Source organism: Quercus suber, unplaced genomic scaffold, assembly GCF_002906115.3.
Source record: "Quercus suber isolate HL8 unplaced genomic scaffold, Cork oak 2.0 scaffold_255, whole genome shotgun sequence".
NCBI lineage: Eukaryota > Viridiplantae > Streptophyta > Magnoliopsida > Fagales > Fagaceae > Quercus > Quercus suber.
In genome coordinates this window covers 441,074-458,590 of record NW_027069711.1, presented here as the reverse complement: position 1 = coordinate 458,590, position 17,517 = coordinate 441,074, and the positions used below count along the sequence as shown (strand labels likewise).

General features: G+C 31.0%; 1 protein-coding gene across 1 annotated transcript; it reads right to left on the bottom strand.

Annotated features, from left to right (window-relative positions):
* Positions 1 to 4,335: 4,335 nt before the first annotated feature.
* Positions 4,336 to 10,384, bottom strand: LOC112033713 (protein NPGR2). Its single transcript, XM_065781041.1, has 6 exons — positions 10,128 to 10,384; positions 9,248 to 9,534; positions 8,496 to 8,745; positions 6,874 to 8,101; positions 6,633 to 6,693; positions 4,336 to 5,028 (listed from the first exon to the last, which is right to left on the bottom strand). The coding sequence occupies exons 2-6, from the start codon at positions 9,509 to 9,511 to the stop codon at positions 4,690 to 4,692; spliced, it is 2,142 nt and encodes a 713-aa protein (XP_065637113.1). The 5' UTR covers positions 9,512 to 9,534; positions 10,128 to 10,384; the 3' UTR covers positions 4,336 to 4,689.
* Positions 10,385 to 17,517: the final 7,133 nt, after the last annotated feature.

The window sequence follows — 17,517 nt, the reverse complement described above, 5'->3', positions numbered from 1 at the left end:
ATCTCAACTCCTAATTACTTAAAGTTTCAATAACATATGGGTTTAATTGTCAAGCTCACAAGCGAGTTTAGGTCTAGCTTGTTTTGTATAGAGCCCTAATGTTCACAAAGCCTATTCATAAACAATTTTTTTTTTTTTTTTTTGTTTATACTTGGCTCATTTATTATACAAGTCTAAAAGTAAAGCTTAAGTTTAACTTGTTTATAAACAAAAAATATGAAGGAGTTTTTTTTTATCAAGCCAAACTCTAATTATTTATGAATAACTTGATTCATTTACAGTCCTAAAGATAGTTATTATTTGAATGATTTTATCTTTTTTTTTTAAAAAAAAAATTTATTATTATTACATTGGAACCCTATGGATTTCTACGCTTTGTTTTTAAATGATTTCATTATTCTTAAGCTTATATGTGTTCCTATTTTTCCCAAATAAAAGGAAAAAAAAAAATTTGCACCAAACTTTATATTTGAATACTTGCTTCTGGTACTGATTCCATAGAAAGGAATACTCTTTTTCCTTTCCTTTCATCTTTTGATAAATTTTTTTTTTTTTTGGTCAGTAAGGAAATATCATTAGACTAGGAATTTATAAGTCTGTTACAACACAAGCTAGCTTTATCATCAGCTAGAATTCTTTTGATAATTACTCTAAATATTTAGTAATAGTCTAACACCGCTTCCTTCATGGTAGTGATTTATTTTGGAAGGTGAAGTGTTTATTTTAAGTTGTGCTTGGATTGAAGATTACGTTGATAACATCTTCATCTACTTTTCTTCTTCTTCAAACCTTCAAATGAAAAAAAAAAAAAAAAAAGAGGTATTTTTATCATGGCTTGATTAGCTTTAATGGACACAGGACTCACAGGAGACAAATCGATTGGCAAAGATTTGTTCATATACTCATATAATGAAATAATTTTTAAATATTTTTAGAAGACAGAAAATGATACTCTCTCCTCTCACATATATGCTATGGTCCATCCTAAATATGAGAAGATGAAATATCATTTATCCATATTTCGAAAGTACCTAAAATTTTTTCTATAAAATGGGTTGAAGTGTATGTTATCTTTTTGTCTCTCTTTGCGCTTAGTTTTGAATTTGCAATTTTGTTCCGTAAGAATCACGGTGCACAATCAATTATTTTGGTTGAAATTAATAGAAGAAGAAGATTCTCAATTTTAAAACTAGGAGTTGAACCTAAAAAGCTTTCCATCCAGCTAATGCATTTAAAACCGTTATCTGAGTTGTTTTTTTCATAAAATGATGATGGGTTAGTATTAGAAAACTATATATAAGGGCACTAACATTAATTTGAATTAAAAAAACAAGGCCCAGCTGGAGCCTGGCGGCTATGGAGAAAATAGATACCAAAAGATGTGAGTCCAAATCCAATTCAAGCGTTAAACTGTGAGCGCGGCCTGGCTACTATCTGGTAAATTTTCATGAAGTAAAACTTTGACTTAGGTGCGGTATATCAGGTTCTTTAATTAAATTCAAACACCTAGTTACATTACCCTATAAAATATAAACAATGTTGTCTTTTCTAAAAATAATTTCAATTTTTCTCTTAAGTGTTGGGTTTCAAAAACCTGATATATTGTACTCAAATTTTACCTTTGTTCATTTAATTTTATTTCAAACACGAGCTTAGTTTGAACTTATCACCAAACGATACTACATCTTTAATTTTGGTTCTTTTTGTTGTTGAACAATCTCAACTTTATTCATGAGCTACTTAATTAATTTATTCTTTTCATGTATATAGTAAACACTACAACTAAATTTTTTTTACTGATTCACAACTATATGCTAATAATTAGTAACTACATTATAATTGAAATTATATCATCCGGGTTAATTAGATAGAATGATTTTTGTTATGAACTTATAGAAATTAGATTCACCAATATCATGTTAAAAATTATACATAATATTTACTACTAATTGGACTATTTAGATTTTCAATAGATGTGATACATTTTATGAATTTATTTACAAATTTAAACATTTCAAGTCCATATAAATATATTTGTATACATGTATACATATAAGCATATAATATTTGATATACTTATATCGAACCTCATACTCATTAGTTAATTTGCTCAAAAACGCATTATTATGTTTGACCTCATCTTGTTTAATAGTCAAGCATAAACTTAAGTTTAAGTTTGACTCATTTGCTAAATAAATGAATATAAATAAGCTTGTGCTTGAGCCTAGTTGGTTCGTTTAAAACCCTAATTTATTTTATTTGTAAATATTTATAATTATAATATCTACTTGAACATATGATTTTGGATAAAAAAAAAAAACTTTTTTTTTGAGAGAGAGAGAGAGAGAGAGAGGAATAGGAAAAAAAAAATCAGAGTGAATATATAAAAAAATGATTTCTTAGTAAATTTGTTACTGATAATAAACAAAATATAACAAAAACTTTATTATAATTTTGTTTCTAAACAAAGAAGAAGAAGAAGGAATGAATTTTTAAAAAATTATATTATAAAAGTTGAATAAATATTATTTAATTGCTATTTAAATACAAAGAAAGACGTCGTTTAAGTCATCGTTAAGGGTATTTTTTTCGCAGCCAGTACATATGTCATGATTTAATAAATTGGTAGTTAGACTGAGGTTGTTCTACTTCTAGGAGTCAAGTCCAGAATGGGTCACTATTTGGCATGCTATAGTTGCATTTCCCCCTTAGCAAACGAAACAACATTATAAGTATTTGAATAATGTATAAGGGTATTTTCCATTATAAAATAAGTAAGTAATGATTTAAAATATTCATAATATAAAGAGAGTGAAAATAATAGTGCTCAATTAAGACTTATCTTGTATTTTGTTGGGGCTGCCTTTGTAATAAAAAAGCAATATAAATAAAATTCAACAATGAAGTAAAGTTTAGTCTGCCAAATCATTTTGTGGTAGCATCTGCATTATGCTATATATAATCATTATAATGTGCTGCTGTGATATTCTGCTACAATACAGGAAGGCATTTAGTAGTGTCAATTCAAACATAAAGAAGATATTTGTTGCATTATATGAGTTGTCTAGCGGCGTTTTGTTGGACATTATGTAGCGTATGGGTTTGTGAGCACTTATTCTCACTAGTCCACATAAATGAAGGCTGCAGTACATTCAAGTGAGCCGAACTATGAACTTGGTACTTGGAAGCTTTTGCTAAAGCTCCAAAAAAAAGTAACATATTGCATATAATTATATGATAAAGCAAGAGAAGACTTTATTTGAGTCGAAGATGGTGAGATCTAGTGCGTGCATGCTTCATAGGAGGTTTTTTTTAGATGCTAAGTGATTGAGATTTAGAAAGGTAAAAAATGTGAATGATGCGAGATAGCTTGATGTTCTTTGAGTGCCCCTCATGATTCTTCCTCCTTCGCCTCTTCCTCTTTGGTTCTTCTTTTTATGGTTTTTGCATAATAGAGATGTCTCTCTTTTGCTGAATAAATCATGAATTTCTACCATAAATTTGAAGGTTTTCAAGGGGCTTTACATTGGATAGAAGATTGTGGCAAACTTAGCTTAGTTGGAAAATTATAAAGTAAAAGTAGTCTTTTTGAAAAGTTAAAGATTAAGTTGTGGCATTTAATGTAATGGATGACAGCTTGCATTAATAGTGACAATTAAGAAAAACTTAAAAGAAAATGTCATGCACGCAACAAAATGGAGTCAAACTCCTAGTTCATGTGTTCCAAGCTAACACATTATCCAAGGGGATAGCACCATACTATGGCTTTTACCAAAATCACTTCCTGACCTCCCAAACTAATTCTCTCCTTGCTACATTCTTCAAATTGTCCATGGGCTTGGGCCATGGGTTAGAAAGATTGGATGTTAGCTTTGTGGGCATGATGCCCTTATTTGCAAAAGGATGTGTAATATGGGCTTTGTTGTTTGTAGCTGGCTAGCTGACTATGGGTATTGGGCCTTAAAACCTTAATTTATAATATGCTGAAAAAAAATAAAAATAGTCACATCGGTAATTATCTTAGAACTTAAATTATCTAAATAAAATGTTTTAGATTTCATCCTATGTCTAGTGATGATCATCCATGGCCCAAAAACACATTGATCTTAAGGAGTTTCTATAGGTGCAGTGCGGGAAACATGATAGTGGGGGACATGGAGCCTCGGAAGAAAGAGAACCTGTCCCTTTGGAGCGCCCAATGCGACCATAAGCATAACATAGAGATGTCAGATTCTCATAGGTGATGGATTGCCAAAAGGAGCCCATTACAAGATGAATCTTTTCCCCATTTCATACAGAATTTGAAGATGAAAATATTCTATAGGAATCATGTCGTCAACAAACCAAAAAACATTTTGATTCCAAATCAAAACATTTATCCATTTTAAGGATCACATATGTTGTCAAATTAAGTACACACCCTTGTGGGTTGTTGAGGCTTCAAAAGCTCCAATTACCAAAAAAAGGGGTTCACATATTGCTGTATGCAAGTGGTTTGAGTTATATAGCCTTGCAGGTCACTTGTTAATCCTACCCAGCTTGTGAGGTCTGAGAATTGTAACTCAACCAGATCAGAAGCTGGACTACTACTACAATATCTGAAGATTCATGTCAAGATACACTGATGGGACACTGGAGAGGATATAATTTTGTATGCTTTACAGAGATGAAATTTTTACGAGGAACTTATCATCTGAAGGGTTCAACTGGTGCAGACTCTTCAAGAAATGCAGCAGCCGCGAAACATTCGGCGGCTTCTTGTGATGCCGATGTAGTACTCATGGCTTTATAAAGTAAGCCAAGATTATACCATGCAGAATGATTCATTCTGTCAAGCCGTAACGCATTCATCAGGAAGCTTCGCACAACTGGATATGATTGACTACCTAGCTCTCTGAGAATCACGGCTGTGGAGATCAAGCTTGGGACATGGGTGGGATCTATTTCCAAAGCAGCTCCAAAAGCTCTTAGAGCTTCTTTATAGAGGCACTTTGCTTCATATAGTACACCTGTAAAATCAACAAATTTCTAATCCCTTCTATCAGAGGTTCCAGTCGAATACCAATAAACATTCTAGTTTTCGACCACACAAAAGAATGTTCAAATAAGCTTTTTCTTTCCCAGTTTCAGATTCTAGGGAGCCTACAGCTATTTTCCAATTGAAACTAAATACTTTAAAACACAAGGCAGAATGAAAAGGTATAAATTGGCAAGCCCTACAAGTCAGTGAAGTTGTTGTACAACTGAACCAAATTCCAGCAACCAAGCAGCAAATCAGTGACTTTTAATTGGAAAAATATTGAGGTTAGGGAGGATGGTGATTTGACTTAGATGGATGCTTTCAAAAGTTGCAATAATTTTTTTTTTATTAAAATTTTTTTTAAAAAAAATATGAAACTATTCATTGCAATGAAGAACAAATGAAGTTAATTTTTTCCTTCCCCCCTAAAGAAACAAAAACATAAACATCAATTCAGGAAATAAATTCCTAGTCTTTCGAATATGCTAAGCAGACATTAGCAACTAATACACAATGGAAAATCAATTTGATAAAAAAAATTTGTACTACACGAATATTTTTTTTTCAATATTTTCCTTCAAAAATGGCCATTTATTAGAACTTGGGAAAACTATAGAAGTAAGCAAACTCTCTCTCTCTCTCTCACACACACACACACACACAAAAGCATATATAGTATCTGGCTATCTTGGGAGGATATGGAACAACTAATTGAAAAAAGAAAAAGAAAAAAAAAAAATTAACTTCTAGCTTTATATTCAAAATTAAAACCAACAACAATCCTAGCAGAAAGTGAAAAACATGTAGGCCAATAATTCACACTTCCAGAAACAATGGCATCAGTCAGTTAGAGACTAGAGGTTCAAGTTTAGTACAATATATTTAAGAGCTACAACTAAAACAAGATATACCAGTAACAATTGGGTCCAACTTAACCCTTTCTTCATAACCTTCTTCTTTCTTGATTTCCACTAGAAACAACCAACTATATCATTTTTTCAATACCTTCTGCAAAGCTGAAGTTGCTATGTGTTAATAATTATGAGAAAAAAGGTCAACTGGACCACTATAAAGATTTTACCCAAAAAAAATGCCATCTAGAATATCAAGGATTTCTTCTGACCAAAACAAAATATGTCAAGACACTAAATAAAAGAAAAAAAAAAAAAACAGAGAAATGACATAAATTGGAAAACATTTTATCTGTGACAAAAGATTTCCAGGAAAGGTAAAAATAAAGACCAAAAAAAAAAAAAAAAAAAGTACACACTCTTTGGTAATGTTTCGCATATCAGAAAATGGAACTGTGATTGTCCCCATAGTCTCAGTGACTCAGGTTCAAGGCAAAAAGATTATCCATTATTCGCTGACTTTAAAATGCTATTATGTTACATACAGGGTTAAATTTATAAAAGTGCATTTATCTCATTGTGACACTAGTTCTTCAATGATATAACTTGACAACATTAAAGTCAGAGTTAAACAGCATGAACCCAGTTCTAATATTCTTTCCCTACAGAATAGCACCTTGTTAAAATTGTCTCACAGAAAGATAATCACTTGCAGACACTCAATCAGTAATCATTCCATCTCTCTATCGAGGAGCACTCACTTTCAGAATACCAGCAAGTGTAAACCTCCCACTTGTCGGATAATCAAGGACTAGTTCATGACTAATATAAATTTCAAAAACCATCTCTAGATCTGGTTTTAGTAAGTATCAAATTCTTTCAATTCTAGAACTAATTATGATTCTTCCGTAAGCAAGAATCCAATTTAACACGTACAGATTCAAAGAAAAAGATCATAAGAGAACTATGTGAAAATATTTTGGAGGTCATAAACGGAAAAACCATTTACAAACCTTGAGAAGCTTCTTCCCAGAACCAAAGCTTTTACGCTGAATGTGAAGAACAGCAAGAAGCTGAGTATATGTTTCAATGGCACCTTTTAACCGACCCTGAGCAATTTGAAGTTTAGCTTTGGTCTGCAACAGTTCTCCCTGATCCCATTTTCCAGTCTGATCCAGTGCAGCATTAATAACAGTTTCAGCCTCCATAAACTGTTTCTGAGCTGATAATATCCGGGCCAACAATAACCACCCTTTGATATTAGACCCAGCTTCCAGTTTTAGCAAGCGCTTTGCATAACAAACTGCAATATCCAACCTCCTCTGCTCAGCATTTTCTAAGCTAAGATGGTAAAGAATATTGGGGTCACTCATTCTAGTAATTCTCCCAGCAGTTTCCAGGGACTGAGCTGCCTCAGATTGTCTTGTGACCTTCTCTGAATCCGAAACAGCTAATTTAGAATGTGCTGAAAGTGACACACCCAATAAACATCTGGCAGTACTTTCCAACTGATTGCATCCAACATCCAAACTTTCAAGGGCTCTGCAAGCAAAACTTGTCCCTTCTTCTGCAAGATCAGGGTTTTCCCCACAAATCTTTGAGGCCATTAATAAAGCTGGAACACATTTTGGATCCTCATTTCTACTCAACAGTTTTCTAAGTAAATTCAAAGCAACCAAGTCCTCCCCTGCTCCATAATAACAGAAAGCCAAAATACTGTACCTTTCTTTCCAGTCAATTAATCCAGGAAGCAATTCTTCCAGCTGATTAGCTAAAGCCCTCAAATCCCCTGCCACAGATAGAGCAAATGAAAGATGGTCCAGGATTGATGGATCCCACTCAATTCTCTTGAGAGTAACTTTCCTTAGTAGCATCATTAGCAGAAGTATAGCCTCTTCTATATTGTTTCTGGGTACAAATGAACTGCCCATTTGGGAGCGGAGATTTGGGGGGCTTGCTTCACTTCCGCAGTACAGAAGAAAGATGGCAAACTCTTTTTGGATTTTAGCTGTAGTTACTGCATCAAGATTCCAATTAAGGAGGAGTGCCCGCCGGTATGACAAGATTGCTTCATGTGGAGAATCAACAAGTTTCCATAATTCTGGAAGCAACTCAACAGCCTTGTTTAGAGTCTCCTGCAATTTACAGTCAGCACCAAAGTTTTCAGGCAAGCCTTCTGGTAATGAAGATTCAACTATGTCCAAGATAACTTTGCAAGATTGAGCAGCTTCTGCAAGAATGATTGGAAATAAAAATTAGCTATGCAATTATTTTCTTATTGCTATAGCAGCTCAGGAATTATTTTTATTTATTTAAAAAAAATTAACAATGAAAAATCATGGGGGCTATCCCTATTGCATGGCCAGATTTTCTTAAATAGCAAGACTCCAAAATGAGTTGTAATATATAAGGACAGTACCAGGAATCGTTTGGTGAAGGCAGGCTGAAATGATATTTAATTTAAGTTTTCTAAGAGAACCAGGAAAAACTAAAAACAAAAGCAATCCGTGGATTAAGAATATGTGAAAATAATAACTTACAATTTCAATGAATTTAGAAAGCAAACAGCAACAATGCATCAGCAGAAAGTAAATACCTTTAAACCACTTATCAAAAATAAATACCTTTAAACCTCCCAAGATCCTGCAACGATTTTGCTTTGAGAAAGATTGCTTCCAAGAGTAAGCTGACAGCGTGCATAGACATTGGTGGGGGAGCAAAATTTTGAGAACGTCTCTTACGATGTTCTCTTTTAGCAAGGGTAATTTTTATCTTGGGAGTCACGGCAGCAATATCTATTCCTTCAAATACATGTAGAGCAGCTTCTATGTTTCCTTTCTGATATTCATATCTTCCTAATAATGCTCTTGCTTCCTGCATATGCAGACAACTTGTTCTTAAAAAACCCAATACAAATGATCATAAAAAGGTGCAGAGGTATGTACATATGAAAACATGATGATCTACAATCTAAAAGCAGCAATGGCCTTTAACTAGAGCAATCAAGTATGATCCATAAAGCTTTGTTGAGGATTTTGTTAATGTAATTGTTACCAAAAAATATAGGCTTGTTGAGGTGATATCATAATTTCATCTTAAAACAAAAACGGATGCTTGTAGACATAGGTCTGGATCACTCTGACTCTTAACTAAATACATCCAAGTTAAATATCATTGAAAACCAACGAACCTCAGAGTGAGTTTGCTAAAATTAATTTATATTCAATACGAATTCCCAAGGATTTTAGTTATAGATTTTGAAAATCAAACACTGCTTCTAAGGCTCATTATATATAAGATTATATATCCAGCCAGAACTAAATTAGAAACAGAAAAATGATTACTCAAGAGACATACAAACTTTAATGCTACCAACCTCATAGTTCAAACTACCACTCTCACGCAGAGATGATTCTGCTTCTTCTATATTCCCAATATCCAGCTTCTTTCCGCCGACCTCACTAGCTTTTGAAGAACAACCACTATCTGAACGATCCTTGGTTGCAAGGGATTCTGATGAAGGAACCATTTCATCTACTGCGCCGAACTGTTCGCCGGCGCAGAGACACTTCATTATCTTCCCGAATTTCCGCCTAATTTCAACCTTCCGCCGCCTTCCAATCCTATGCTTACTTCTCATATTGCCTCAACAAATTCCAATATCTGCAATCACCAACAACAGTAACTCAATAACCTTTATATGTAATTACAAAATACGACCAATTCACAAAGCTGACTAATCTGTCGCAATATCATGATCAATCAGACCAATTCTCATGCACTAAAAGTTCACACTTTGCACAAGAAAACTAATATGACAATCAAAATTTCCAACAACCCAATTCAAAACATGGTGCAAATGAACTGGAAACTAAATTCCAACACAAGAAAACAGAGAGGCATCAAAATTCACAATCAATCAAAATAAAAGCAATACACAAGTATAGCAAAATTTGAGCCTAACACGTAAAATTTACCATTCAAAACCTCAAATTACCTGCTAAAAACAAAAAACCCACCAATATTTCTCAAACCCCACTTGAAAAAACTAAATAGAATTATCCAAATTAAACCCAACCCAAATATAACCTCCAAAAAGTAATTAAAAAAAAACGCCGCAAACTACTAATAATAACAATTTCCACATGACTCACCAAATTTAATACCACGAAACTGATAACACAATTAGACCCATCAAAGCAAATAAATAAATTGAACCCAACAGATTAAAAAAAAAAATTTCCAAAAGCACTCACCTTTTGTTTTTCCAAAAAGAAAAAAAGCAGAGGCTCAAAGCCCACAAGCCATGAAAATTAACACCCATTTACTCCAATTTCTGTTCCAATCAAAGGCTTTACTTTGAATCAATCAGAGCATCCCAATTGCTTTAAGTACCTTTCTTTATTTTTTAGCTTTTGAATACTTTGGAAACAGAGTCATGGAGTTTGAATTGTGAATCGTAAAGAACAAGATTTTTGGTTCTTTTTTGGTTTGGGGGGTTAAGAAAGTGAAACAGAGGAATTAGTAATTACAGTAAACAAGTGTGGGGTTTGTTGGGAAAGAAAAATATTCTTTTGGTGGGACCCAGTTGTGTAATTTTCACACACAGCGGCAGAGGTTATTTTCTGCCACGTGGAATGTTTTGTCATGCTCTATGTGCTGTCGTTAAACGGTTATTAACTACACTGTCGGACTCATAAATGGAATTTAATTTTTTTTTTTTTTTTTTTTATGATTATTATTATTTTTAGAATTTATTATTATTATTATTATTTTATAGGAAAGGAGATTGTGAAAAGCTCAATAGAGAACAAATTAAATAAAGGAGATAAGAATATTGCGTGTGCATATGTCACACTTTGAAAAAAGCAAAATGACTGAATGAGGAAAACGTTTTTTTTTTTTTTAAATAATAATAATTCTCTAGGCTTGGGGAAAAAATAAAAGATTTGAGTGTTATATTTCTTTTTTAATATTATATCTATTATATTTTCACAACAAATGTTATGTGACAGGTTGTTATTGATTGGTAAAAAAGTAATTTTATTTATAAATTCAAATCAAAACTAATAACAACCTGCTACTTAAAATTTGTTATGAAAATATTGTATATGTAGCAATTCTCTTCTTCTTCTTTTTTCTCTCTTTCTTTTTCTCATTCTAAGATTTAGAAAATCATATAAATATATATTTATAAGTATAAATATATATCTACTTGAATATATTTTAAAAAAATAGGAGTATTTATAAATTTCATTACGCATTTTATTTTGAAATACTATGGGAGTTTTTTTTTTTTAATAAATTTTTTTTATTGAGAGAGAGGGAGGCATGTGATGTTATTAGTGAACACAATAATTTTTAAAAAAGGGTAAATTTAGGTATGATTTCTTTAAGTGTTGTAAGGTAGATTTCTTTAAAAAAATTAAATACATAATTGTCTTGAATTTTTTTTTAAATAGCATGATTTGTACTTTATTGGTCATTATAGTCATGAGTTGGAATTTAGTTAAGAAAGTGAAGATACAATACCTAAGGAACTATATTTAAATTTTGCCCTATTATAAAATAAAACTAAGTATTCCTAATAAAGAATATAAACATCCTCTCACATGTTAAGTATAAGTGCTTGTGGAGTGTGAAGGGACAAGACCGAGGTTCAAGTTTTTAAGAAGAAGTTTCATACTGCGCACACACATACATATATTCTACCAATCATAATTTGTCACACATCTTCTTCTTCTTCTTTTATTAAATAGCTAAATTTTAAAATAAAAATAAAGATGTGATATATTGATTTTATATTTTATAATAAAGATTGTGACTTGAGAGTTGTTAGAATTTTTTTAAATAAAAAAAGTAATTGATGGGAACCAAATATAACCTAAAAGTTGTCACTTTCAACTGTGAGCTATTGCCTAACCTATTACAGGACCGTGTATCCTAGATGTGCCGTTAGCCTTTCGTGGTCCTCACATGTTAGGATATGAATATTAAATATTGATTTTTTTTTTTTTTTTGGGGTAAAAAAAAGGAGGGAGACTATTAACGTAACTTCTATACTTGGGCATGATAATAGTAGTACTCTACTTACTCCAAGGCAAGACCTTATACTCTTGATTTTTGTGAGAAACTCACTTATTTTTTAGATCGACCGTTTGAGATGAAGATGGGATATGAGGAGCACTAATACACGACTAGTTATTGAGGCTCGAATCTAAGTCCTGAGACTTATTGGCCCAACATCTTACCAACTAGGGCACCCGAATGTTGGTATTAAATATTGATTTGGTTGTTTATGAAAATAAAAAAATAAAAAAGTATATATATATAGAAATTAACCGTTGTCCTAAGAGCATTTGTTTATGATATATTTTTAGAAACTTTTTACGGAAAAAAAAAATTAATTGTTTTAAGTTTTAACAGATTTTTATATTTCCATTAAGATTAATGTCAAAAAATTTTAAAAATAGTTTATTAACAATTGTCTTAAGAGCATCTGTTTAAGACACACAAACATACACAGAGTTAGGTTCAAATTACATCTGGTATAACTCTAAGATCAATGTTACACTATTATATAATTCATATTTTAAAAATCTTACCGTTGAATTNGAGGCATGTGATGTTATTAGTGAACACTATAATTTTTAAAAAAAGGGTAAATTTAGGTATGATTTCTTTAAGTGTTGTAAGGTAGATTTCTTTAAAAAAATTAAATACATAATTGTCTTGAATTTTTTTTTAAATAGCATGATTTGTACTTTATTGGTCATTATAGTCATGAGTTGGAATTTAGTTAAGAAAGTGAAGATACAATACCTAAGGAACTATATTTAAATTTTGCCCTATTATAAAATAAAACTAAGTATTCCTAATAAAGAATATAAACATCCTCTCACATGTTAAGTATAAGTGCTTGTGGAGTGTGAAGGGACAAGACCGAGGTTCAAGTTTTTAAGAAGAAGTTTCATACTGCGCACACACATACATATATTCTACCAATCATAATTTGTCACACATCTTCTTCTTCTTCTTTTATTAAATAGCTAAATTTTAAAATAAAAATAAAGATGTGATATATTGATTTTATATTTTATAATAAAGATTGTGACTTGAGAGTTGTTAGAATTTTTTTAAATAAAAAAAGTAATTGATGGGAACCAAATATAACCTAAAAGTTGTCACTTTCAACTGTGAGCTATTGCCTAACCTATTACAGGACCGTGTATCCTAGATGTGCCGTTAGCCTTTCGTGGTCCTCACATGTTAGGATATGAATATTAAATATTGATTTTTTTTTTTTTTTTTTTGGGTAAAAAAAAGGAGGGAGACTATTAACGTAACTTCTATACTTGGGCATGATAATAGTAGTACTCTACTTACTCCAAGGCAAGACCTTATACTCTTGATTTTTGTGAGAAACTCACTTATTTTTTAGATCGACCGTTTGAGATGAAGATGGGATATGAGGAGCACTAATACACGACTAGTTATTGAGGCTCGAATCTAAGTCCTGAGACTTATTGGCCCAACATCTTACCAACTAGGGCACCCGAATGTTGGTATTAAATATTGATTTGGTTGTTTATGAAAATAAAAAAATAAAAAAGTATATATATATAGAAATTAACCGTTGTCCTAAGAGCATTTGTTTATGATATATTTTTAGAAACTTTTTACGGAAAAAAAAAATTAATTGTTTTAAGTTTTAACAGATTTTTATATTTCCATTAAGATTAATGTCAAAAAATTTTAAAAATAGTTTATTAACAATTGTCTTAAGAGCATCTGTTTAAGACACACAAACATACACAGAGTTAGGTTCAAATTACATCTGGTATAACTCTAAGATCAATGTTACACTATTATATAATTCATATTTTAAAAATCTTACCGTTGAATTACATGTTTTATATGTTCTTAAAATTCATGTCAATTTTCATATCAAGTGAATGTTATTTACTACTTAATCCATAAACTCATCTTTTATACATTATTTTAAATTACAAAAACTTGAATTTAAACAATTGATTGATGACATGGTTATTAATATTTAATCACCTTGAAATTTTGCAAGCATAGAGAATATACAAAAATAATGCAATCCAATGGTAAATTTGTCAAAATTTATATTTAATTAAAAAATATTAAGTCGTGTAACATTGCTTAAAGTTACACCAATGTAACTTTACCTTAAAAAAAAAAAAAAGGAGAGAGATTGTGCTTCAGTTTCTTTCTAGTAGTTGAAAAAAAGTAGAATTAAGTTTTACCGATCTTTTGTTATTTTTCACATAATGTTAATACATTTTATGGAAAAATGAGGTAGATTTAGGAATTCTTTGTTGATACTTATATGTAAAAAGTGTTTAGGTCATAGAAATTAAGGAACTTCGAATATGGTATTTCATATTTGTCGAAGTTGGAATTTTTAGTCCCAACATTTAGGCTAGGAAAAAATCTAGTGCCACAAATAATTACACAATTTCTTTGTCATAATTGTGATGTAACATAGTGTAAGTGATGAAAAATGGATAGTGAGTCTATGTATAAGTAATAGGTAACTACTTCTAATTTGTCACATTAAAGTTGTGACAAAAAATTTTGGAATAAATTGCAATCCTAAACTAGATGAATGTGTTGTGACTTGTATCTTGTCTATTTGAAGTGATGTTCTGTATGTACTCTTTATATATAATAGTGTGTAAACCCGTGTATATGCACGAATACAATTAAAAGCAATCACAATTACTCGATCCAAATTATATACTTTTTTTTAGAAGATATTCAAATTATATATGATATTAGTTTACACATTTTTTTAAACCATACATTTTTAAAATTTGTAATAGTTTCTCATTGTATATATATTTTTTATATATATACATATATATATATATATATATATGATTTAGAATTTAATTGGATTTAGACTCTTCAATTTGACCCAATTTTTCACTTGCCACAAAAATAAATAAATAAATTAGATGGACACGTGGGCAAATTTGAATTCAATTTAGAATCTAATTGGATTTGAACTCTTCAATTTTTATACTCAGCTAGCTTGTAACTTTATGAATATACATAGATATACTTAAAAGATATACATTAAAATGCATAATATAATTCTTACATATATAATTTAAATATTATTGATAGTCATTCTTATTTTTTTTTTAACTCTTTAAAAAGTCTTATAAGAATATTATTAGGTAGAAAATGTAAATTGTCCATTTTTTTCAAAATAAATTTATGTTCATTAATTCTAAACTCTTTGGTTTTTGTATGCAATAACTCACTTTGATAAATATTTATGATACAGTCTCACATTTGACTCCAAAATTAAGAAATAAAACTCTCTCTAAAAATAAATTATTTAGGACACATAGCACAAAATTAGATTTTAATTATAAAATTTAATTTAATTTTCTCTAAACTTTGTCTATATATATATATATATATATATATATAGATATATATCATTTTATTACCAATTTTAAGTTAAAAATGTTTGACGTCTTTTAATTTATGGATTGGATAAAATCAGGCCTTGAACTATAAAATGTAATTAAGGATTTGGTAATGCGTGATGTAGGTTTTAGGAACCTCACGAGTGGTTACTTTCCTTTAACTATCTCTCACGTGAATTATTTTAATGTATAATAAATCATGTCGTTGGCTTTTAGGTTTGGGGCCAAATGTCCCATTAATAACATTGTTTGTACATGCATAAAAAATTATGTGTGTGGGACTCCATAACTAAATAAATACAAAAAAAATTGGTGTGTGAAATGACGCCACTAAACGGGCTCTTACTCTTAGATCCTTTTAGTGCTATTTCTTTAATGATCTTAGCTCCAATTGTAGGTCTTCGGTCTTAAGGTCCATTTGTATGGAGGGGTAAAAAAATAAGAGCATAGAAAATATTTAGTTTTTTCTCTTATGTGTTTGGTTGGAGGGGTGAAAAAGTGTGAGAGTAGAAAACTCTTTTATTTGGTTGAAGAAGAAAAGTGAGAGGATAAAAAATAAAGTTTATATAAATTTACCATTATATCCAATTTAGGTAAAGCAAAAATAATACATTATATTTTATTAAAAAAATATGTGTGAATGATTTTTTCATTAAAAAACTAAAATAAAAAGAGGATAAGAAGTTCAAGAACCCAAAACTAAAAAATAAATAAAAAATAAAAAATTGAAAAAAGAAAGGGTGTTGTATGAACACAAAAGAAAAGAACTAAAAAAAGGAAAAAAAACGAAAAGACAACGAGTCAAGGACCTGACTCACAAGTCAAGCACACAAGTTCAAACTTACATATAACACATCAAGGAGGGGGTAAATATGTAATTTTAAGTGTTAAGCCCCCTCTTTCTCTCTTTTCTTCCCAGTTTTCCTCCCAAATCGGGAGGAAAAAAATTTGTGGGTCCGGTGGATTTTTTTTCTTCAACATTTTCCATTCTCTGTGTTTTCTTTTATGTACCAAACAAGGGAAAACATCATTTCTCCCCTATTTTCCTCTCTTCATTTTCCATCCCTCCTATTTTCACTTCAACCAAATGAAGCCTTAATTAACTCATTCTAACTAAACATTCACATAGCCAATTATATACATTAAGCTAGGGTTAATTTCATGGTACAATATTGGTGAGGCATTAATAATTAGAGGTTGTGAGTTAATTACATTGCATGTGGTTGTGCATTAAGAATTAGTCATCAGCAGTTTAGCATTACTATGAGGTAATTGCATGGTATGTGGTGGTGCATTACAATTGGACATTATCGTGTATCCAAGGTGCTGTGTGTCAATCTCTCACGCTATGTAGTGTCTACATTATCTCTACATGTGGCTGTGAATAACAAAAGCATTATACCAGATATTTATATTTGGTGTAACTCTATGTAATATTACACCACTCAATAACTTATTATAGAATTCATATTTTGAAAATCACACAGTTGAATTACATGTTTTATATGTTTTTAACATTCATGCCAATTTTCATTTCAATTAGATGTTATTTATCATTCGATCAATAAACTTATCTTTTATGCATTATTTTAAATTATAAAAATTTGAATTTATACAATTGATTGATGACATGACTATTAATCTTTGATCACCTTGAAATTTTGCAAACATAGATAATATACAAAGATAATATAATCTAACGGTAGATTTGTCAAAATTTGAATTAAATTAAAAAATATTGAGTGATATAACATTATTTAAAATAACACCAGATATAACTTTGAAATATATATATATATATATATATATTGTACGGTGGTCCATGCCCTTACTCATCTGGGCCCAGGACTCTGACGTGAAGGCACGGCCCATGAATCCAACCTCCCCATACCCATTAGCACGACCCAAGACCGCACAAATTGTAGGCCCAATTCTTGCCACATGACCACTGCTCGGAAAGCCGTTACCGAGCATTGGAGAATTAACGTTGTCCGCACATCGCTTCCCACACAAACACGACAGTCTTTTAGTGAACGTTTCCGCTGAGCATTTCTGCGGAAGTGGGAACCAAGTTCCAAGGCCATTCTTACTGCACTCCAGTCCCACCTAATCACCCACTTATAGTCAAAGGTATTGGACCCCTCCTTGCACTAACCATGAGAGTAATTATGATCTC

Excerpts from the sequence above, each read along its gene's own strand:
- LOC112033713 (XM_065781041.1), bottom strand. The coding sequence starts at position 9,511 with ATGAGAAGTAAGCATAGGATTGGAAGGCGGCGGAAGGTTGAAATTAGG. Across the intron at positions 6,694-6,873 it reads CTTCTCAAGGTTTGTAAATG|TCATGAACTAGTCCTTGATT; the intron begins GTTTTTCCGTTT and ends AATTTATATTAG. Across the intron at positions 5,029-6,632 it reads CACTTGCTGGTATTCTGAAA|AAATTTGTTGATTTTACAGG; the intron begins GTGAGTGCTCCT and ends AGAAGGGATTAG.